This window comes from Rhipicephalus sanguineus, chromosome 1, assembly GCF_013339695.2.
Source record: "Rhipicephalus sanguineus isolate Rsan-2018 chromosome 1, BIME_Rsan_1.4, whole genome shotgun sequence".
NCBI lineage: Eukaryota > Metazoa > Arthropoda > Arachnida > Ixodida > Ixodidae > Rhipicephalus > Rhipicephalus sanguineus.
The window spans coordinates 37,701,635-37,725,924 of NC_051176.1; the positions used below are offsets into that span (position 1 = coordinate 37,701,635).

A 24,290-nucleotide genomic window follows, 5' to 3' on the forward strand; every position below is an offset into this window, starting at 1 on the left:
GTGCTCGCCCGTAGGCTTGATATGAAGGCTTCGCCAATCCGCCGCTTGGATAACAATTCGCGACCGTAAACAGCAGCGAATCGACGCTCAGTTTTGATAACTTGGAAACCAGACTCGCATGGCGGCGGAGATCCGAGCGCAGCTCAACCTGATCACATGCGACGATAGAGAGGAGGCGCTTATCAAAATTAGGCTCAGACGAGGCAACGATTGCGCCGGACAATAAAAAGTCGAACGCTTTGTGGAATCCGGTACCGCGTCGGCAACTAAAGGAAAGTCCGTGTCATCGAGTCATGCACTACATGGGGCGACGCAAATGTTGCGAGCGCCGACGTTGCGCCTGCGCTCGCTCCCGCAACTCGCCGGCGTCGCGCTGCGGCGGCTTTGCTCATTCATTCGCCAGACGCATATAGCTTTTGTGGTTGGTGCCAGTTACCCAGCTGTTGCTGAGAGGCGAGTTCGTACACCACCCAGATACGGGCAACACCAAAGAGAGCCCTGGCATGTCTCGATGGATTACTGAAAATCCCGACTTTTCCCAGTTTTCCGGTCGCTAGACACCCTGTTAAACAATAGCACATTTTCATCTTCCGCTCGTGGAACTCACGCATTCAACAATATTGCACTGCCTTGTGTGATTAAAGTTTGGATTCCAGATTATATTGCTGACATACTGTACATGTCAGAAACGAGCTAGCTCTATTATCTCCTTAATATAATTTTTAAATTGGGTATTGCATGTTTTTATACACACGTTTTCATTCAACACAGGTAGGTTTTTTAAAAAATACTTCTCGGATGGGTTCTTTCCATTGTTTATTACACTACATTTGAGTATCTCAGCCCTATTCTAGAATAAAATTTTAATAGTATGCTGTGTCCACCTGCTTGTGAACCCCCATCAAGCAATGTTACAAACCCTGGAATTTGTGAGGCTTGAACCGATACGCAGCCCCTGTGCACTTAGTTAACACCAGTGACATGATGTCTTCTAACACTAGGCCACTCGACCTGGGGAGAATATTTGCACCTCAACAACTGGCTGTCAAGTGGCCTGAGCGGAAACGTGACTGGTAGAGCGACCCTGGCAGTATAGTGATGCTGACAACCCTGTAACAAGGGTAGTCGGCATCACTATCCGCCTCGTGCGCTGCTGCTTTCAGTGGTACTGGTGGCGCCACCAACGGCGGACGGTGGCGATAGGTGGATATGCGCGGCTCATAGAAGCCGTGGGCAAAGCGCCTGTTACTCTCCATTTTTCTATTCATGTTTCATTCTGGTTTGATATTTGTACTGCCGACGCTGCTCCACTAGACAACCATGCCGTCTGTTACGTCGATTGTTCTATATTATTTGTTTTAAAATGACAGGCCCGTTTTTTTATGCGTGCGCGCGATGCACTGCGTACGTTTCTTACGTGCATGTGTCCAAGTTGTTTGCGTGATCTGTTAACACAGATGAAATAAAAATTGTTGCAGTACAAAACAGCATTCTTGTTTTATTGAACAACCCAAACAGTACAACAACAATGACTATTACGGCTGTATGCCTGCTTAAGAAACGCACAAAAGACACGCGATTTTATCTTCGCCCAACACTCGTAGCACTCAACTAGGCCAAGAAAACCAAAATCTAACTTGCTGAACGTTTTAACAGCCGTCACACAGCTGCATATTAATGCGTGAAAGTACTGTAGCAAATGACCAACAAACATTCACACAGCGTTTTTTTTTTTGTTCACAGACCGTATTAACATATGAGAAAGTTCTAACTGCATTGCAATCACATATTTCGGAATATCTAATCCCTTTTACCATTGAAGCCACAATCCTCTAACACATGCGCTTTAAATTGAGCATGGCATTACTCAGACTTATATAGGAAATGCGCACGCGTGGCATTACTCAGATTTATACAGGAAATGCGCACGCGTGTAGTGTATCTCGTATGCTAGATTCTCCTTTGGTACGTGCAGCTCAACATAAAAAGCGATTCTAGAAGTAATGTTCGTGGAGTAGCGAGCATATAGCAGGACAACTACTTACAGCTTCACTTACCTTTGCAAAAACGGTATTCCAATTGCAATTCAATATTAACCGACGCAACAACGATAACAACACGCTTGTTGCACACAGGCGTACCAGGTTGACGCTCGAGGCCAAGCGCGGTATTTTAAGTGTAGCACAATCGTGCGCGTACAGTACGCTAGAATATCCTGGCACAATGTCGTCAAGCTTGCAGTCACTTCAGCGGTTCCCACGATATAGCACCAGTTGACGTCCTCGCGTCATCAAACTGCTACGACGCCGAGAACTACGCACACAGCTGACTTGGAAAAACGCGGTCTTGCAGGAGGCCATCTTGTCCCGCAACCAACGGACAAAAGTACACAACTGAGGCGTCTGAAACATTGCCGTTGATGAGATGGCAGCTGAACGAAATCAGGGCTCATCGTCCGACGTGTGGCCACCGCCTTAACACAATATTAACGTTGCAACGTTCAAGGAAGACGCGACGAAAGCGACGAGCCCAGCCGGTCTTGTCGGGTGCGCTACAGCACAGTGCACAGCGCGCGCTCTCACGGCCACCGAAAGAAATAAAAGAAAGTGGAGAGAGGGGCACCTAGGAGCATCGCGTATCGGTGGAAGCAAGAGGAAGTGTGGCGTCGTCGGTGTGGCGTATTGTCGAGAGATGGCGCTAGTTTGTTTTTGCGCAACGAAATCGCAAACTTCATTCAAAATGCATGGGATCCTATGGGGGGTTGGGAGAGGGTACAACCGCCTTAGCCGAGCGGTGGCGCCACCATACCGATGCACGAGGCGGATACTGCCAGTGCCACTGACACTGACGATATAGCAGCAATGCTTATGCAACGGCAGGCAGAACCTTGCCGGTCATTCATATTGTGCAGCACATGTATGTCGTGTGGCATTTCTGCTCAGTGCACGTGACCCTGAGCTGTTGAGGTGCAAATAGACCGAACAAGAGTGCCAATGCCGGCTAGTTTCAAATAGACCGTGGATCTGGGTGGAGCCTATGTGCCACTAACTCGTTCAGATGCCATTTGTCCCAAATTGTTGCTTGCCACAAACCAGAACACTTAGAAGCGAACGTACGATTGGATACCGGATCGTACCATCTGTTCAGCAGTTGAAGGCGATGAGATAGCTTGAAAGTACTTGTCACAAGAAGAACGTCATCATATATTAGGCAAGATAACAAGCAAGCTGGCAACAGAAAACAACTTTATTGCTAACGGCCTTTTTCATAAAGCTAAAGTTTCATATCAGGAGGCATAAATATTGGCTCTGAATAAACCCGCAACAACCACCTGTGAAGAACCATAGGGATGAATGTCAAGAATCAGTGCACAATATATGCAGCTCTGATGCTTCAGCACTACAGCCTTTTATCATCGCAGTGAGTGTACTTGGCTACCCGCTGCAGCTGTAGTACTTGTACACTACAGTATAAAGGTGAATGCCTACTGGTCTTTTAAAATGTAGGCAACGAAACTTAGCCCCGAGCACATAAAAAAATAGACTGCAGCCACATTTCTGAGCACACAGCACCCCCATCACGCTAAAATATGACTCTTGAATGTGCGCCTAGCTAAATTGCATCCACATTTGGCTATGTGTCCTCGAGTGACATGTGCGTCGACACAAAGTTCACGTCACAGCCCACTGAAGCATTCTCGTTGACAGGACGAACAGGCTGCGCAATGTTCTCTGAAGACACCCAAGAATGAGTTAGCTAAAGCAGCTGTCCGTGAAAGCACCCTCATCCGAACCAGTGGGCCCCCATGCATTGCCGCGTCCACTCATCCTGGCACAGCCAGCACCACTGGAAACCACACTGTGACCTGCTGCACACCATATGCATACAGCCACCTGCAACACACAGAATGCAAGCACTCAATGAACAATTTGAACATACCACCACGTCAAAAAAATGATAACTGCATTGGACGCTAAAAAACAGAGACCATAAGACGACGGGACAGTGTGGTCTGTGTGTTCTTTAGTGCCTAAAGCAGTTATTATTGGGCGCCAGGCCCACCCCTGGAGACGCGGGCGCTGCAATCGTTGTGACGTGCAGGGTTGAATCACGTGACCTCACGTTGCTCCGGCGAAGAGAAGGGGACAGTTAAAGGGACACAAAAGGCAAATAACAATTTATGTCAGAGTGAAAGCTCAATGTATGACAAAGTCTAAAACGGCAATATTATCAACAGCAGTTCCCTACTTACCGAGAAATTAAGCTAAATGTATCACACGATGAGTGCCACGAGCGGCACATTTTGGAAATGATCCCGATGACGTGAGAGAGTTCGACTACAATTAATCACTCGTAATCAAACTAGCTGCAATAAAAAAAGAACCTTCCGTGCATCAAGAGACGTAATAAAATGTTGCTTGCTCGTTTCTATTTGATTCATGGAAAAAAAGGGGACCATGAGGCGATGCGAAGCAGCGTTTTGGCATGTCGAGCCCGCGGTTCAGAGGGGAACGGGAGAGGGGGAAGTGGGAGAGGAGGTGTGTGGAGAGGGTTCGCGCATGCGCAGTAAGGGTGGTCACTCCGCACACCACCACCACCACCACCGGTTTGAACTCCGTCATAAGATCCTTCGCATCTAAAAGAACCTCTTTGGCGTTGCCAAGGGGAACGGTGCGCGTGGTTCAAAGGTTCCGTTTTCGCCAAACTGCGCTTCGCCCGGCACCCTGCTTCGCTCACACGGTCGCGTCTCAGTGGTAGTTTCGGTATCGCGTACTGCCGCGTGTGTTTTGCGTGCTCGTGAAAGTCGCTCTGACAGAAAGTTCGACAAAATGCCGCATGCATTTAATGTTGCCGGATGCCGGAATGGCGCACGCCGCCGCGCAGTAAAAGCGGGCAACGTTGGGCACGGCAGCAGTGACGTGAGAAACACCGCTTTCAGGCGGGTGATTTGAAGAGCGCTAACGCGATGCGGACCACTAAAACGTGATTTTATTTCAAAATAAGCACTTCCTTGGCACAAAAGTAGCACTACGAGATTTCTGGACCGTTATTTCAACAATCAACATCGACTTAATATTTGCCTTTAGTGTCCCTTTAAAAATGTTGCATTGAACCGCAATTTCTGGCGTTCTCCTCTTCGAACAGCGTTGTCTTGCTCTCGCTTCATGTGTGTGGAAATCTAGAGACTACCCAATCTGGGAAAGTGCAGTCTAAGTTATTGGCGGCATGGTACTTTACTTCTCCCTGCCACAGTGCGCTACATATGCGAAGAAGCCGAGCGTGAGCTTTCACTTTCACCGTCACCTTGCTTTTCAAGAGCGTGATGCCACTGTCATCTAACTTTCCTTTATTTTTATTTCCAGCTCATGACTTATAGAGGATATGTGGAATGAGCCCATACTGTGTACCTTCTTTATGTCGATTTACGCTACAGGCGACAACGTGGCCAGCTTCAAACACTGATTCACATTCCAACAGTAACCGCGAAGTGTCATACTGCTTATAAATGAAGGTTTAAATGCTGGACACTGGTATTTTCACAGAAACATAAAACTGCCATCTAGACCACAGTAAGCCACCCCTTGCAGCATGCTAGTGCATTCAGATGTGCAAACTAAGATGGCCGGCTGGCACGCGGTGCATTTCCTATCGCAATCGAGCCCTATCGGGACCGTATTTTTCGATCGCAATTGGTCCCTTTGTGCCAGCTGCAGAAAGGAGTAAATTGTCGAAAACTTTCATCCCGATGTGGCTCAATGGCGATTGAAAATGCACCGCGTGGCAACCGTAGAAAATTCGTGCAATAAGGAGCAACAGATAAAATATTAAAATCGTGCCGCAGGCAAACTTGTGCTCATGTAAAATGTTACCTATAGCTACAACGCTGAATGAGGCGCGTGTGGGCATATAGCTCTTGTGTGTTTTCCTCCAATCATATGAGAATGGTTGCGGCTGCATGCAGCTCTTAGTATGTTGGGTTGCTTCCCACAAAGCAGAGAAACCGCTTCCGTCGTGCTTTACAGGGCTATGCATACTAAAGAAGAATGCAAATTTCCCTCTGCCATTTTTTCGTGTGAACCGCGACCCGTTTTTAGATGCGAGCGTACAATGAATGAAGTTACACGGGTTTCACATTGCACGCATTTCTTGGAGCAAAAAACGTTTCTTTGCCTCAAGCACACGCTAAAGCCCATTAGATGCTTCGTTTCAATTCGACACAAAATGGTTCTTTAACTATCATGTTCTTGTACACCTGTTCCATATGTTTAATCTATTAAATACCCTGGTGTACTTCTTGACAGTGACTTCGCCTGGAATTCTCACCTGGCGTATGTATGTTCAAGACTCCGGGCAGTATCTCGTACATTATACACTGTCAGATACTATACGCCACTATCAGTTCGCAAAATGATACTGCAAGCCTTAGGTTATAGTGTTCTTCGGTATGGTATTACGGCATTCGGACACTGCGGGAATCGTTGGAAAAATAGAATAAACTCTATCCTTAGTTCTATTTTGAAAGTGATTAGTTATTATTTCAGACTGCCCTCAGGCACAGACCTTTTTAAATCATTACGATGCTTTAACTTTGATGCCCTTCTGACTGAGACGGCTGTCCTGAGGCATTTTTGGTCCAACAAGTATAAAGTTCCTTACGTCCCTACACGCTGCCTCCGACCTAAAAACCGTTTTCGGGTGATTCGCTGCTCCACCAGATATGGTCAGCGCACTCGTAGCTACTTTATACCGTCTTGCTTTAATCAACTGCCCCCGAGTGTCTTTCATGCAAAACAAGATTCAAGCTGAAGCAACTTCTTCGTCGCATTAATCTTTAACTCTTTCGTGATATCTGTACTTTTCCTTCGGTAAATACCGCTGCGGTATCAAAACCTTAAGGGTAACTATGTATTTCAGGCTGCGCATAGCTGTTGATGTATTAAAGGCATTAGAATTTTTTTTTCTCTTTACAGGTTACAATGATGTTACATTGCTTTATCATGTATTCTTTTGTTTTTCATGGTTTCCCGTGTTTTTTTTTCACCGAAAATATGATGGTGTTCTATTATTGTATTTTTGCCATTGCACGTACGAATGGTCAACTCATGTAAGGCTAGGTGACGTTATATGCGTTACCATAAGTTTTATTTCTTCATGCACTGCTGTACACGCGCGTCTATTGTTTGCATATATGCGTGAAAAGATAAAAAAAAAAGGTATCTGCATTTGAGTGGTCCTAGGTAAATGAATTCCTGTTGTCTGCATGCTGTCTGTCGGCTCTGTCCTTCAAGCCCAATGAGGCTTTGGCAGGCCAATATTGTATTACATTGTTACTGTGCCAAATGTCAATAAAGTATTATTATTATTATTATTAAAATCAGTGCGCTCGGCCTCCGTGGCTTCCATATCGGTGGCCGTAGCAGACGACGCCGGCAGTCAAGGTGGTGTCTAAGTCATTATGAGGAACGCATTTTTTCGGAGCAGTTATTTCGCATTTCGTACAGTCAGTGACGAAGCCACAGCAGTATTTTACTGATTTCGTCAAAGAGAAGTCCAACAATAATAAAAAGAAGACGCGAAAGCGGCTGCAGGCTGAGTGGGAGAGGGCTGGCGGAGCAATGCAACCTTGCACGTCACACGGACGCTTCCGCGTGGCGGCGCCACGGTATGTCCTCACGCCCAATATGAACAGATACGAACATGCCCAACAAGAAGCCCTCTGTCAAAATACAATGCATGATCATATAAAAAAAAAATTCTTTTCACGCTCTGGGAGTTGTGCAAGCATAAAAGCTTGCTAATAATCACCTGCTGTTTCATCATCGTATTCTGTTGTACAGGGGCGAGTAATGTACTCTTTGTACGTGATGCTGTCCAGTGCCACACGCTTGTATTTCTCGTGCTTGTTCTCCATTGCAGCCTTGCCTCGAACGTTGTAGTCAGGCTGCACAACACGACGTCTTTACAGTTCTTTCATGTGTTCTTCAGCGTATTCCAACAGTTTTTCCGGTACAACACAGTTATATGGTTCAAATATATCCATCTCCGGTCGGGGACGAACAATGCAGTCAACTGAGAACGTCAAAATAGTTTCATGAGTGTCTCGTAAGAGCGCTCATTAAATTGTTCTCTTATACTTGCCTTAAAAGACGGCGAGTCTGTATTGCAATAGCAGTTGTAGCGACGACTGGCTCTCGCACAGCACCACCAGATCTTGTGCGAGAGCAAACATTTTTACTGACACTTGTGGCATCGCATTTATTTCTTTCGTTAGTTGGAGATGCACACAGTGGGAAACACAAATTTGTACTTGATGATCATTGTGTAGTTATGCCTCGTTCCCGGACGGTACACATTATAATTAACAAAGTTCTACTGTAACAACTACAAAGTGTAGACACGTTTCTAACAAATCAAACAGTGGAGGGTTGGGCAGGATGGAAATTCGACACAAGAACAAAATGTTTTAACAGTGTTCATACGGCAAACAGAAGGAGATCCTTAGGATTAAGGTTACTAACATCAGTTCCCAGTCCATCTCACTTTCTAAATTGCCAGGCCAGCGCGTGTGGAACCTAGTCTGAGGGTTATTTAAATTATGGGTAAGCGGTGTGTTTGGTTTCAGAACCATAACATAAAGAGTTGCAACACCAAAAGGTTAAGCGAGACCAGCATGAAATGTCAATGAAGAGGAAAGTAGTGCGCTCTTCGTTCCCATGTTTCGCATGGCCTTGTGTTTCCCACGCTTGTTTTGCGTTGCGGTCCCTGGAACGTCGCCGTTAGGCGGCATGTCACCTTTTTCTTACTTTCGTCAGCGTCTTGCTGTATTTCCCCGCTCTGTGCAGCCTCCTTGAGTTGTTTCTTCCATAATCTATATTAACGAGTAGCATTTCGTATTGTAAAAGAACAACCCAGCAGGAGGCGCATCTCACAACCTCCCAAAATGCATTGGGGATGGGCGTGTTTGACATTAAATTTTTGCGAAGTTTGAATTTTTCTAGTGGCTACAGCGCTTCAAGTCAGTTTTACATATCCTAGAGAAAGATTGTTGGTCAACAATCACCAAATCTTTTCAAGGAAAGGATTTCTAAAATATTTCCCACCTTTTACATTTTTGTAACACCAATACAACACATTCATATGGTTAAGATATATTCACCATGCAGCTGCAAGTGTGGGTCGTTCAGCCAACTGGGTAAGACACTCAGCTTCTTAGAGTGGGGTCCTACGTATGGAACTCAGCATTGTCAATGTGTTTTCTTTTTGCCATTGAAATTATTTTGTTATATACATATACGTGACAGTCAGGCTTCAGTTGGGTCAGCATAGAGGTGCTAACGCAATTTACATATTTCATAACGAATGAAAACCACACGGCGGCAAAGGGTTAAGAACTGATTACACATTACTTTGCAAGTGACTTGCCACAAGCACGCACCGTACGCAGCTTGCTAGATTTATGCCAATTTCACTAGAGGTACAGCAATTTCATTGCTGGCCTGAGACAACCTGCCACTCACCACTGCGCTCGGTAGGTGTCCGGCACTTCGGGCATGGCTTGGTGGTAGCCTGCACAGTCAGTCGACTGGCCTCATCCCATGAGCTACCTTGCACTACCAGGAACCTCTGCCCAGCCTGCAAAAAACGTGGTGGCTCTTTTCTGCTCGCACAACAATGTACATCTATCACTGGCATCATATAACCACACATGTGCATACATGAAATGAGTGCGTATTGCTTGTTATTGGTATGGTGTAAGCTTATTCACACAGCATCAAAACATTTCTAGTTTGGGCCAACAGCTGCCTTAAACGAGCACCAACATGAAAGTTTTGTAGCAATTTTTGTTTTTGTTGTTGCTGCAATAGGAAGCTAATGAGCCACTTATCACGGCTGGAAAGCTTGCTTGCTCCGGCGTGCAATAGTTAACTATTTGGAGCCATTTTTCTCACGCCAGCTCGAGGTATTTGCCCCATGAAGCAATGTCAAGGCATGCCCAAGAATGTTTGAAGGTAAACACAGCTGACCATGCGACCACACAAAACTGCCGCGCGCTGTGTTTCTCATCCGGAGGCTCGTGACAGGTGGCCGACCTCTGCTTACGTCACGGTGCAAGAAATACTTAGGTGAGCGAACGACGCGAAGGGAGCGCTTGTTGGGGAGAGGCAGTTAATGTTCTCGTTTTCCGTGTGCCGAGAAATGGCGCACCGGACTGAGGACCGTGGCGGGCTGTTGGCAAATTCCACAAAGCACCTCCAGCACGTGGGCGACGGTTTCCAAATAGGAAACACCGAGTTATCGCGCAATATCAACCACCCGACACGTCGCGCGAACGGCCCGTTTTGTCGCTCGTTGCTGTGCAGTGCATTTTCGCGCATATCGGGTTTGGCCTTCTCTGTCCGCGTGCTACGTTAGCCGTGCAATGCATGCACTTTTTCTTGTTGCTGCCGTTGTTTTTGAGCTCGTTTGTGAAAATGTCATAGTGGTAAAATGTTTTTGTGCCGCGGAAGTATGGGCAAGTGCTTTGTGCCCTTTTGCAATAGTGGATACAGATCTTGCAAAAATAAGTACCCGCTTTTCAGGCCGCCACCTAACAACGTGATAATATAACGTGATAAGAGGGTGCTATTTCTTCTGCTAAACACTTCAGGCACCGTTGCATTCATCATATTCGCTATATGCACACTGGTTAACTGGAAGAGCTTCAACAGTACGCGCAGGCTCCGGCCACTGTGCACACGGTGACGTTGCGTCCGCTTGCCCGTGTCGTAGAGCGTCTCGATGCGCGCGGTTGTAATGGCAGCCTACCGGGTCAAAGTTGGTAGCGCCATCTCTCAGGCTTCTTGCGAAGCAGAACATTGTTGCGCAACGGGTAGTCTTGGTGTTCGCTCACCTAAAATATTTCTTGCACTGTAGCTTACGTACAAACCAAGTTGATGTCAACGCCATGAGCTGCTGTGTACCGCGCTCAATCTTGCGGCACACAACATTTTACGGGGAAGATGTATTCGGCTAGGGTCCAGTCAGCGGACAAGTGGTGACCTTGCTCGGCCTCTCTGAGTAGGCGGTAGTCATCCATGCTGAACACGCTCTGCCATGACATGTGCGCGCCTCGGGGCAACAGCAAACAATTAATGAAAAAAAAATCCTAGGGCATACATATTTTGATAAGATGGCTTATCTTGTCCCGACAAGGATGTCTTAGCAGCAATGCATTTGTGTTCAGAAACGAAGCCGACTTTAGGGTAATCGGCGTAAGCTTGGTCTTAGTAAGTTAACTTTCCCACACTATGTGCTGCAGTGAAGCCTACTCATGTCACCAAGCGGAGAATGCGATCTTCTAGGTGGGCTTGACGAGCAAACGTCGCTTTATGTGCACCTCGAAGGCGGTGGTGTCGTTGATATGCTGCGGTATAGTTTGCACAGTGGTTCGAACGTTGATGAGCCCTTTCACACGCTGGCTTTTGATGTCAAATTGGCCTCCACTGTGTCACCCTAGCGTTGTGCGCTAAGAAGTTACACTGGTCATCCACTTTCACAGTGGAAGGGTTTGGGTTCACACTTTCTAAAATTTATTTTAAATATGTTCTAGGATATATTTGCCACCGATATTTTGTAGATTATGTGTGTGTGTGTGTGTGTGTATCCACACAAATCAACCTCGCAAGTTATGGCGCCTTCAAAAATTTGTGTGGCTTGTCCCTCAATAACATGAAATAATGAAATCACTGCTGTTACATATGGTCAGTCACAGACGTCTCTTGCAAAGAAATGTCATAAATCTTGGCCGAGGCATTTTTCAAAAAAGGCTTACAGATTGGGAAGCACAAACACTAAGCCATGTGATACAGGGCACTGTGACAACGCAACTTCTGGTAGACTGACACTTCATTTATATAATTTTATAATTTTCACACAGACCACAAAAATTACAGTTCTAGCACAAGAAAAATGCTGGTTTCGCAACTTCTAGATCAATTTCCTTCAGCATCTCATTGTTCAGGCATGTAAGAATATTTACCCAGATATTTATTGAAACAAGAGACCAAAAATGCTTAACAAAAGAACGGTGGCTCATTACAAAGCTTTTATTAGAAGTATCACAGGTGCCCCAAAGTAGCCTTTTTGATCAAATTATAGATACATAAAATGTTGGAGCCTAAAAGGACAATGCAAAGTAAATCTAAGTTACTGAAACAAAGCTTCCACCTTCCCTGTAGAGTTTTCCTTTCTTTGTAATTTTATTCTTTTCTGGATCACGTTCTGCATATAAAAGCTTCAGCACCCTAATCCGCTCATGTTCGCCATGCAGGTGTCACTTCACATGATCGTCCAAGTTTTGTTTCCTGCCCTGGCTGTGCTTTCTTCAGATGTCCCCAACCGCATCCGTCCAGGTACATCAACTACAATGACATTCATAGTAAAAACAGCGCGAAAACTACAAGGACGAGACAGATGAAACAGGACTAGCGATGTCCTGTTTAATCTGTCTCATCCTTGTAGTTTTCGCGCTGTTTTTTACTATGAATGTGTACCAACAAGCTCAAGTTCGCATGCTCCTCAATAACATTGCTTTCTGTCATCCGATGGCCTCCAGCATCCCTCCCAGGCCACCGGCACCGTTCCTCTATCCGGCTGCTTCACTGAACTGCACCCCGTCACCCTTGGCAGCATCACTCGATGTACAACTGGAATGCCGATTGCCACCGACATCAATACACCCAACTATAAAAAGAGCAGGCGCGGCCGGAGGCGCTTTGTGGCCTGGCTGCTGTGCGGCAACACAGCTCCGCTCATGTTCGCCGTGCAGGTTGGTAAAGCACACAGTCATTTCACAAAGCTAAGTAACTCCTGCAGCTGCCACGCCCGCCTTTCCATCGTTGTTCAGTGCTGTGATGTTATCCGTTGATTACTGTTGCTGACAGAGAGACTAACGCTTGACCTGATAATCAAGCTGGGTAATTCGATGCCAAACGTACCAGCAATTTTGGCGACCATCTCAAATGCACTTGAAAAAAGCTGTGCTGTTTTCTTGCATGGAAAACGGTGAATCGCTAGAATATTTCGGAGAGGAAAAATGTTTGGTCACATGGGAGCCTTCCGAATTTCGCAGAATATCGTCGTAACCAAATATATACCGAGAATGACAATGAGCCCTAAAGATAATTGAAAATAAAAAGAAATGTATCTTCTGATTAGCAACGCGTCTTGGAAGCACCGATGCATGGTTGAACTACTACATGGCGGAGAATGCCTACCTGAGTCACTGCTAAATTTTTTTTTTTTAATTTTGACCTCATAATTGTCGGCAGTTATGGACCATTTTTAATCCCCAGGAAACCGGCTCTATCAGTGCGACGAGTACAGAAGGCGCAACAGCCACGGACCCCAAGAGTGTGCTGATATTTTCAATGCAGCATTTGTTTTTTCGTGTTTACAAAAAAAACTACCACTCCAGTCATTCCGCTGCCTACTAATACAGCATCGCACATGCCACCCGTTATGTTTTCTACTGATGGCACACTGTCAATCATAGAAAAAAAAAGCGAACTGTGTACTGTGTTCAGGTGTAGACAAAACTAACTCATTATGATGAATACTAAGCATATATCTTTCATATTCATGTTGCTTTGGCCTTATACACCACGTGTCATTGATCATATGTCCTTCTTTGTTAAAGACACGTCAGCACGTATAGTTTTATCGCTTTTAAGAACACCATGTGATTAGCGCTGTCGAAATGTGAGCCTATATGTATTCCCGTTTTCTTCTAATCGGTTGTCAGTAGGCATTCGTCCATGTCACTTCTTGTGTTCGTCTCTTTTGCGCCTGATTCCTTTCGTTAAACATGCACCAACTAGCCCAGCAAAATGTTCTACTCATATATCTGCAGCATGTATCACCGTATTGTTTCTGCAGTCATTGTCTACAGGTGCCTTACCATGTGATTGGAAAGTGGGAAAGGTCATAGTCTCCAAAGCAGGTAACAAAGACTCCCGCATAAACTACCGCCCCATTTCATTAACTAGTGGCCCTTGCAAAATCATGGAACATGTCATATACTCCCATATCATTGCCTTTTTTAGATTCAGTAAACTTCTTTCGTCCTTCTCAACACAGTTTTTGTAAGGGGCTTTCTTGTGAAACACAACTAGTCGTCTTCCTTCACGATCTCCAAGTTAATCTTGGTAACAATGCTCAAACAGATGTAATCTATTTTTACTACTATAAAGTTTTTGACACAGTGCCTCATAACCGATTACAAATGAAATTATCCCTACTGACCTTAGACTATTCCTTACTAACCGTACCCAGTTTATCCTTCCTTGTACATAGCCACTCAACCAAGCCATTTCCTGTCACTTCAGGCGTCCCCCGAGACTCAGTCAGGGGCCCGCTTCTTTTCCTAATATACATTAACAATCTTCCAAAACATGTAACTTGTCCTATTCGAATGTTCGATGACGACTGTGTCATTTATCACACTGTAACTAACATGTCAGACCAGGCAGAAGGATCTTGAACACAGTGATGCTACCGAGGACTTCTGATTTGGAGCAATTTTTGGAGCAGCAAAATTTCCGTTTTGGAGCACTTTGGAGCAGCAAAATTTTCATCTTGGAGCACTTTGGAGCAGATAATTTTGCATCTGGGAGCACTTTGGAGCAGCGAATTTTACATCCTGGAGTGCAATACAGAAGCATAATGCATTAACATTCAAGCACCTCAGTATTATTATGGGGCTCTTATGAAGGCTAGAAATATTTCGATTCATTGAAAATCTCATGGAAAAATCATCCCAGGAGCATAGGCGTGCGCACAAGGGGGGCAGGGGGGGGGGCGGCCGCCCCCCCTTAATCACCTAAGAGGGGGGGCGCAAAATCTGCCCCGTACATTGACCCTTGCGATAGCAATTATATGGACACTCTCGGCGGATTTTTGCCGTCGCCGTTGCCGTAATTTTCCGTATAAAGTCCAAATTAATAACATCACCACGCGCATTCTAGCCGCGGGTAAAAGCTCGCGAGCGCTGGCGACGAACGCGGCTGAAGCGGAGATTAAACTAGCCGGCCGGCCGTCTGTCCCCGCCGCACGGACAGCGCATGCGATAACATCTTCCCGCGTGCGGGCCTGCCGTCGATTGCTCATCAAACAGAGAGGAAACGCCCCGCCCGTCTTTCGTAAGGAGCATGAAGCGGAAGGGGGGGGGGGGCGCATCGTTCGAAGGGCGCAGTCGCTTGCGCGCGCGCTATCTCGAGGCATCAGGAGACGGCTCGTAAACTTGCTGTGCTCTCAACGCTTACTTCGCGTTTAGATAACTCAGAGCAAGAAAACGCTTCGTTTTTCGTTTCCTGGAGCGGCCATATTCCCTTAAACCAGCGTTTTGTTGAGTTACGCGAGATCGGATCCAAAAGAGTTGGCTGCTAGTCTTACTTCGTTTCACAATACAATTTTTTGGTATCGCATTCATTGCTTCGCTCTTAAGCGAAACTGAGTTTTTTTAACCGTTAGCTATTGACCCCCGAAAGCGAGGGGCGGACGTGTAACATGGCGTAGCCTCTTCACTGTGGGCCGTCAGCGACGGGCCCGCTACTGACAGCTGCGCATTTGCGGCTGCTCCGACCAGGAGATATGATTTTACTAATGAGATGACATTTTTAAAAAAGCAAGCAAAAAATTCGAATTGGAACCCTAGCACGTGAGCTCGAAACGGCAGAGCCTTTTACGGGGTATTTACCGCAGAGTGATTACAAACTCGGACGTGCTGGCGGAAGGAATTACGAAAAAGCTGTTCTGGATGAAGATCCATGGATAAAGTATATCTGAGGAAAAGTGTCAACGCTTTTCCACCGTTCGCGTGCTCTTCCATATTGTCCCATATATCTACTGCGAGCGATCCCAGATTTCATTCCGCGATGTCCGGAAACAGAAGTGACAGACATTTTAGCGGCACTCATGTAGTTATTACTGAACATTGCTTTCCTTACGTGCCGTGCGACGCTTGAAACGAGCTATCAGCAGCGTTTCTGGAACAGACGACGTCCGCCGATGAATCACCGTCGCACTTTCTCGCTACCGATAGGCCTAGACGTCACGAGCCTCTGCGGAGAGCGCGTTTTGCTGTCGAGCCGACTTGCAGAACAGAAGCTGCGTTGGCACCGTGCATGGCATCGTGGCTTACTCGGAACGCACGCGCGAGCGCTATTTATTCAGCGGAATAATTCTTGGTCCATGATTGCGACTTTATTGGCAGCCCCAAGATCGAGCTGCCCATGTTCTGACGCACCGGCGGTGCGATTGCCGGTGATAGAGGCCTCCAAACCCGAGACTTTGGCGCAGTTTGGCGCAAATTTCGTCGATATTATCAGGATGGCGCAGTAAATACAATTTGGCGCACTTTGGCGCAGTTGGCGCAGGAGTGGAATCACTGTGAACACCAAAGTGCACAAGTTTCCCTCAGTCGCAATCCATTCCTTTCTACTTACACAATTGCGAATGTCCTAGTCGGATCAGTTTTAATGTGCCGAAGTACTTAGCATAGGGGAGTTTTCATTTTTCGGGGGGGGGGGGGGGGCACAATGCTTTTCCACCTTTCTCCACACACACACACACACACACGCACACACACACACATGGTGTTTTTTAGACAATGCAGATTTTTAATTAAAATTTTATGACAGTAAGGATCCTGTCCTTTTCGCACACGAACTCTACGTTGAGGCGGAAATACTTTGCCCCAGCTGAAATGACACTGTTCGGACTAATCAACAAAATCTTGTTAATTACCTTTTTAATTATTGACTACAGGGCGGTTGTTCATGAGAAAGTTGTAGTGCATGCCAATTTATGGCATACCCATTTTTTTTTTTTTTAGAAATTACGACAGTTGTACGTAATTCGAGATATTTACTATCGAATTTTAAGGGTAATACCGAAAGCGATGGCGCGCAGGAAACGCGTTCTTTCTGTTGCGTAAGGCCGGAACTGCACGTGACAAGGAAGTGACGAAATTTGAATCAAGGCGCGCCAAAGCAGAACCCAGTCAGGCAAATCGGCAATCATTCTGAAATACACAAGTAGACAGCTTATTCTTTGGATGCGATCTGTGATGCTTATCTGTTTCTTAAACTACAAACAGGCGCGAAAAACTATTTCGCATGTCTGCAAGAAGACACGCAGCAGTGGCTGCTCCTGAGCTTTATGTTTCACAGACAAAGAAAACGTTGATATTGCGCTTTTCTTGCGCACAGTTCGAAAGAAACAAATGAGGACCAAACACCACACGCAAAGGTAAGCCGATCCACTGGCGAAAGTGAGATAACTTGCCGCTTTCAAAAGAAAAGACACAGCCACAACGCGCCTTCATTCTTATTCCGTCACTTCCTTGTCGCGCGTATAGTTCCGGTCTGGCGTAACAGAGTCGTCGCGTTTCGTGCGCGCCGGGCGCGATCAGTTTTGATATCGCCCTTGAAATTCGATGATGAATATCTCGAATTAGGTGCAACTATTGCGATTTCTAAAAAATTGGTAGCCATCAATTGTCATGCACTACAACTTTCTAACATAAACAACTGCCCTCAAGTTAATAATAAAAAAGTTATTAGGCGAGTTTCTGCTAATTAGTCACAACAGTGTCATTTCAGCTGAGGCAAAGTACTTGTGCCATGATGTAGAGTTCGTGTGCGAAAGCGACAGGAGCCTTACTGTCGTAGGATTTGTATTAAAAACCTGTATTATCTAAAAAAAAACACCCTGAATATATACTACAGTCGAATCCAGCAAAACGAATACCGCTACAACAAAATTTCGCCACAACGAATAATTTTCGATTCCCCGTCAGCCATAGAAAACAATGCGAAAAATGTCTCGTCACAACGAATACTTTTTCTGGGTATTTCCACTTGAACGAAGTTTTCGCGAGTGCCACCACATAAGGAAAAGGAGCTTGCCTCTCGTTGCCAGAGCCGTGCGGCCGCATCGCAAGGCCCGTGTCTTCATCGGAGACATGCTTTCTGCCACCTCCCGCACATCCCGGTAAATTCTTCGCCATTGAGATGCTCGGCGACAGATCGTCCATCCGCCATTATGCTGCCGGCGGGTTTGATGCGCGTGCGGGCCGCGGGAGAATCGTTCTTCAAGAACTCCCGCCATTGTTTTGACGTAGCACTCAAAACAAAACTACTGCTCGTCGTCGCAAGCCCTGCGATCGTGAATGACATCCACGGCGTTTTGAAGGCACACGCGCGGCCAGCGCGCATCTAGTCCAAGCGTAACTACATTCTGCCGCAACCGCTACTAACACAAATGCGGTCGTGTCGACGCGATCACGGGCGACCACGAAAGTACGCGCGCATCCATCGAACGTACGCGCACCGACTCAAAGCAATGCTGCGGCCAAAACCGCGGTAGACGCGATCACTGATAGCAACGACGCAGTTCTGAAGGCACGCGCACGGCCAGCGCGCGCACAGATTGAAAACGGAACTACCGTCTGCTACCGTTTGCCGCAAGCGCTGCGCAGAAAACCGCGGCAGAGACCGCGGTCGCTATCGTCGCGATCATCGATAGCGAATATGCTGAGGTACGCAGCTAACACACCGGAAGAAAGATTAAAGGCATCAAAGTCGTAAAACGGCACGAAGCGTTTCGACTTTCCTTTCTCTCGCTTATGACTGTGGTAGTGCGGAGCTTCGGCACTTCGTTTTCACTTAGCCTCTAGCGAACTTTGGCACGCTCCTTCGCGGCGCTACGCGCTCGGCACGATTCGAGGGTAGCCTGCATATAGTATTTGCTCGTGTATAACCCACGTGTATAACTCGCCTATTGACGCAAAGCCACCTTCTTTGCGTTGCCGTGAAGCCAACTTGCGCAACGAAATTCGCTTATAACCCGCACCCCGAGTTTAGCGCTAAATTTTCTGTATATTTTGTGCGTGTTATACGCGAGAAAATACATTCACTCGGTGTGCGGCCAAGTGCGTCGAGTTAGCGAGAGTTAAATGCAAAGAAAATGCATGCGCTTGCCAGGACCAAAGGATGAGTCATGATCATCAGATCTTCCTACCTTTTGTGGTCTATAGATGAAATTTCGCTGCAACGAAATACCGCGACAACGAACTTTTTCACGCGTCCCGTCAATTTCGCTGTAGCGGGATTTGACTGTATGTGACTTATATTAAGCCCAAATTTATAGGCTGAGCATTTCGACCGCCAGTGCGACAAGTCGGCGCTGCGTTATTCTTCCCCTTTAGCGCAAATCTATTCGAGCCAGGGAGCGACGGCAAAGGAATCCCATTGCTGAGCAGTAGAATGCGACAACATTTTTGGAGCGTCTGAATCATCCAAATTCACAATTTTAACTTAACTTTAGTGTCTTACGTGCCGGCACCACAATCTCGTTATCAAGCGCTCTAGTGGGAGACTCCACATTTATTTTTATCCCATGGAAGTAACTAGTTCTGCGCATGATCAAAGCGTAGCGCACATGAGTAGCGCATCATCCGGAGAGCCATCCGCTCGCTTCCCAACAGGCTATTGTTTGAAAGCAGTGTCCCTTTGTTTTTAACACGAAAGTGTTTTATGCCGGGGTCCACCACGGCTCCACTGACGTATTTCCGTCAGATATGACGTCGTAAAATATATAGTAACAGACATAGGTCGGCAAACTCACTCATGAGTCGACTCACTCGGACTCACTCAGACTCAGATCGGGCCGTGAGTCTGAGTGAGTCCGGGTGAGCAATATTTTGGTGAGTTTGAGTCTGAGTGCCGTTGAGAAAAATATTGGCGAGTCTGAGTGAGCTCCAATTTTTTTTTTTTTGCCGACCTATGCTAACAGATGCTAGAGAAAAAAACTAGAAGAAAACGTTCCGTCGCCGGGAGTCGAACCTAAGACCCGCGTTCCACAGCGCGAACCGACTCAGCCACAGACGGCACGTTCTTCAGCATACTAACGGCGAGCTATTTATATACACAAGTTACCGTTGGCGGTACTCTGAGATCGGTGGCACTTCAGCATGTTTTCGCTATCACTAGCGAGATGGCGCGAAGGGCCCGAAAGGCGTAAAGTCACTGTAATGGGAAAAGTACCGCATTCGTTTTCTCTTCGCCGCCGCGCCCTTTTGGCGGCTTCGCCACGGAAATGGTCCAGCTCGCTCGCCTCGCCAGTGTCTCCCGGCCGCCTACGCACGGCGCTTTGTAGGGCGATTGTTTTCATGGCCTCAGAAAAGCGTGCAGGAAGATTACGACATACCCTATCGTTTTGACACTTCATCGCAAGCCTGTCGAGGCATCGAAGAATGCCTGAGTGCTGCGCTTTTAGGTGCAGCAACCAGCGGGAAACGGGCAAAGCCATCTTTATTATTCCCAGAGGGAAAAAGGATGCCTAGCGACGGGCTGTGTGGCTGCACAGAATACGGCGGCAAAAATTTGTTCCCACGACTGATTCCCGTCTTTGTGATGCAAGCGTTTCATTGAGAATTCGCGAATGTTGTTTCGGGAAATGCTTGCATCTCCCCTGCACTAGTGCAGCTTGTTTCGCGTGGTTGCCACAGAAGGTTCATGCACAATAACATTGCCGGGCAGCTCTTAATTATGCTTGACGTAAAACTGACGCCTTTGGGCTCACATATAACGATCAGCGCGCCATGAAAACTGACTGCTACAGATTGGTATTGCGTGACGTGAATGTATGACGAACATAAATAACAGGTGGTAACATGAAAATAATGGCGGCCCCGCCACGGTGGTCTAGTGGTTATGGCGCTCAACTGCTGACCCGAAGGTCGCGGGATCGAATCCCGGCTGCGGCGGCTGCATATTCGATGGAGGCGAAAATGTTTGAGGCCCGTGTACTTGGATTTAGGTGCATGTTAAAGAACCCCAGGTGGTCGAAATTTCCGGAGCCCTCCACTACGGCGTCCCTCATAATCATATCGTGGTTTTGGGACGTTAAACCCCACATATAATAATTATTAAAATAATAACGCGCATTTCATGTAAGGCATATGATTTACATACCATGCTCACGATGCTCTCGAGGCTGGTTCGCTGGCTTGATATGCACCAAAATCGGTATTGCCTGACGTGACTGTATGACGAACATAAATAAGAGGTGGTAACATAAAAATAATGGCACGCATGTCATGCAAGGCATGATTTACATGCCATGCTCATGATGCTCTCGCGGCCGGTTCGCTGGCTTGATATGCACCAAACTCGGTACTGCCTGACGTGACTGTATGACGAACATAAATAACAGGTGGTCACATGAAAATATTGCCACGCATGTCATGTAACGCATGATTTACATGCCATGCTCATGATGCTCTCGTGGCCGGTTCGCTGGCTTGATATGAACAAAAATCGGTATTGCGTAACGTGACTGTATGACGAACATAAATAACAGGTGGTAACTTGAAAATAACGGCACGCATGCCATGTAAGGCATGATTTACATGTCATGCTCATGATGCTCTTGCGGCCGGTTCGCTGGCTTGATATGCACCAAAATCGGTATTGCCAGATGTGACTGTATGACGAACATAATTAACAGGTGGTAACATGAAAATAATGGCACGCATGCCATGTAAGGCACGATTTACATGCCATGCTCATGATGCTCTCGCGGCCGGTTCGCTGGCTTGATATGCACCAAAATCGGTATTGCGTGACGATACTGTATGACGAACATAAATAACAGGTGGTAACATGAAAATAATGGCACGCATGTCATGTAAGGCGTGATTTACATGTTACCACCTGACACTAACGTTCGTCATACAGAAATATCTCGTCATATGAATTTTGGTATATATGCATTTCATTAAACGACTGCGAGCGCCCCGAGACCATGTCATATAAGTCATGTTTTACATGGCATGCCTGTCATGATTTGCACGTTTTAACCAGTAACTTATGTTCGTCACACATTCTTGTCACGCCATACAAATTTTGGTGTGTATCAAGCCAGCGGAAGCTGCCGCGAACGCACATGAGCGTGGTAAGTAAATCATGTCGTACATGGCATGCATGTCATTATTAGATGCGAAGCAGCTCTTTGACTCACGTGTGTAACGCCGTACGTTACGTGCGCCCGTACGAATGCGCCGCAACGCGTTCCCCTCGCCGTAGGCGTTGGAGCGTTGCCAAGTAGGTCACGCCACAGCTTTCCGTTGACGTCACGCTCCCCTCGCACGCTTCCCTCGCAGGTGCGCGCTGACGTCACTCTCTCCCCTCGCCCGCAGCATGCTCGCCGTAGCGCCCGCAGCTGCCGGCTTCTCCGCCCACTCGCAACACCTCTGAACGTGTCACTTCTCTCTCGCTTCACCCGTGGTAGTCAAGGCGAAACGCGCGCCTGCTCCAGTCCAGCGCCCGTGTCTTGGCTCTGAAGAAACAACGACTACGAAGTCTTGCCAAACGCTTTAATGAAACTTACACGAAACCCAACCCGCCTCCCGTGTCTTTGCGTTTCAAACAAACGTTTACTCGAGTAAACGCTACACCGAGTTTCGCTTCAAACGAAACCGTTCTTCCAGCACCCGCGTCGACACCCGTTTCAACCGGGTCAACGCCGTGCGCACCGCTGCTGCTTCGCATCCCATCAGGGTTGCCTTCGGGAAGATGGTCCAAGTTTTTTTTTCATGTTATCACGTTATCACCTGTAATTTATATTCGTCATACAGTCATGTTATGCCATACCAAATTTGGTGCACATCCCATTAACAGTGATGCTACCTAGGACTTCTGATTTGGAGCAATTTTTGGAGCAGCAAAATTTCCGTTTTGGAGCACTTTGGAGCAGCAAAATTTTCATCTTGGAGCACTTTGGAGCAGATAATTTTGCATCTGAGAGCACTTTGGAGCAGCGAATTTTACATCCTGGAGTGCAATACAGAAGCATATTACATTAACATTCAAGCACCTGAGTATTATTGTGGGGCTCTTATGAAGGCTAGAAATATTTCGATTCATTGCAAATCTCATGGAAAAAATCATCTCAGGAGCATAGGCGTGCGCACAGGGAGGGCAGGGGGGGGGGGCGCCCCCCCCCAATCACCTAAGAGGGGGGGGGGGCGCAAAATCTGCCCCGTACATTGACCCTTGCGATAGCAATTATATGAACCCTCTCGGCGGATTTTTGCCGTCGCCGTTGCCGTAATTTTCCGTATAAAGTCCAAATTAATAACATCACCACGCGCATTCTAGCCGCGGGTAAAAGCTCGCGAGCGCTGGCGACGAACGCGGCTGAAGCGGAGATTAAACTAGCCGGCCGTCTGTCTCCGCCGCACGGACAGCGCATGAGATAACATCTTCCTGCGTGCGGGCCTGCCGTCGATTGCTCATCAAACAGAGAAGAAACGCCCCGCCCGTCTTTCGTAAGGAGCATGAAGGGACGCCAGGGGAGCGGAAGGGGGGGGGGACCGCATCGTTCGAAGGGCGCAGTCGCTTGCGCGCGCGCTATCTCGAGGCATCAGGAGACGGCTCGTAAACTTGCTGTGCTCTCAACGCTTACTTCGCGTTTAGAGAACTCAGAGCAAGAAAACGCTTCGGTTCCTGGAGGGGCCATATTCGCTTATCCCAGCGTTTTGTTGAGTTGCGCGAGATCGGATCCAAAAGAGTTAGCTGCTAGTCTTACTTCGTTTCACAATACAATTTTTTGGTATCGCATTCAGTGCTTCGCTCTTAAGCGAAACTGAGTTTTTTCAACCGTTAGCTATTGACCAGGGGCGTAGCCAGAAATTTTTTTCGGGGGGGGGGGGGTTCAACCATACTTTATGTATGTTCGTGCGTGCGTTTGTATGTGTGCGTGTATATATACGCAAGCAAAACTGAAAGATTTCGGGGGGGTTTGAACCCCCCCAACCCTCCCCCTGGCTACGCCCCTGCTATTGACCCCCGAAAGCGAGGGGCGGACGTGTAACATGGCGTAGCCGCTTCACTGTGGGCCGTCAGCGACGGGCCCCAGGGCGTCCGCAGAACTTTTTCCAGGGGGGTGCATCAGCAGAGGTTGGGGGAGAGGGGGCATGTAGCATAGGTAGCTTTTGTTTCATTGCCGTGACATGACCGGCAAGATTAGTCCATAGCAGTATGTAACGTGCAAAGTTGGCTGGTAATCCTGAATGATGTTTCACGCGGATATGTGGGACTGGAGTGTGCTAATCAAGCTGTGTAGCTTACTGCTACTGCATAGAAAATAATTATCCAAAATTCCAAGGGGGGGCAGCTGCCCCCCCTTGCACCCCCCTCCGGACGCCCATGGACGGGCCCGCTACTAACAGCTGCGCATTTGCG

The 24,290-nt window shown here is 47.2% G+C and overlaps 1 protein-coding gene across 2 annotated transcripts in view; it reads right to left on the reverse strand.

Annotated features, from left to right (window-relative positions):
* Nucleotides 1–3,228: 3,228 nt before the first annotated feature.
* Nucleotides 3,229–24,290, reverse strand: part of LOC119390671 (E3 ubiquitin-protein ligase parkin) — a 115,961-nt gene continuing 94,899 nt past the window's right edge. For both annotated transcript variants that reach the window (XM_049414117.1, XM_037658328.2), the window contains 2 exons: nucleotides 9,519–9,633; nucleotides 3,229–3,893 (listed from right to left, as the gene is read on the reverse strand). In XM_049414117.1, coding sequence (XP_049270074.1) covers nucleotides 3,784–3,893; nucleotides 9,519–9,633 — 225 coding nt within the window. In that variant the 3' untranslated portion in view covers nucleotides 3,229–3,783. The remainder of the gene's footprint in view (nucleotides 3,894–9,518; nucleotides 9,634–24,290) is intronic.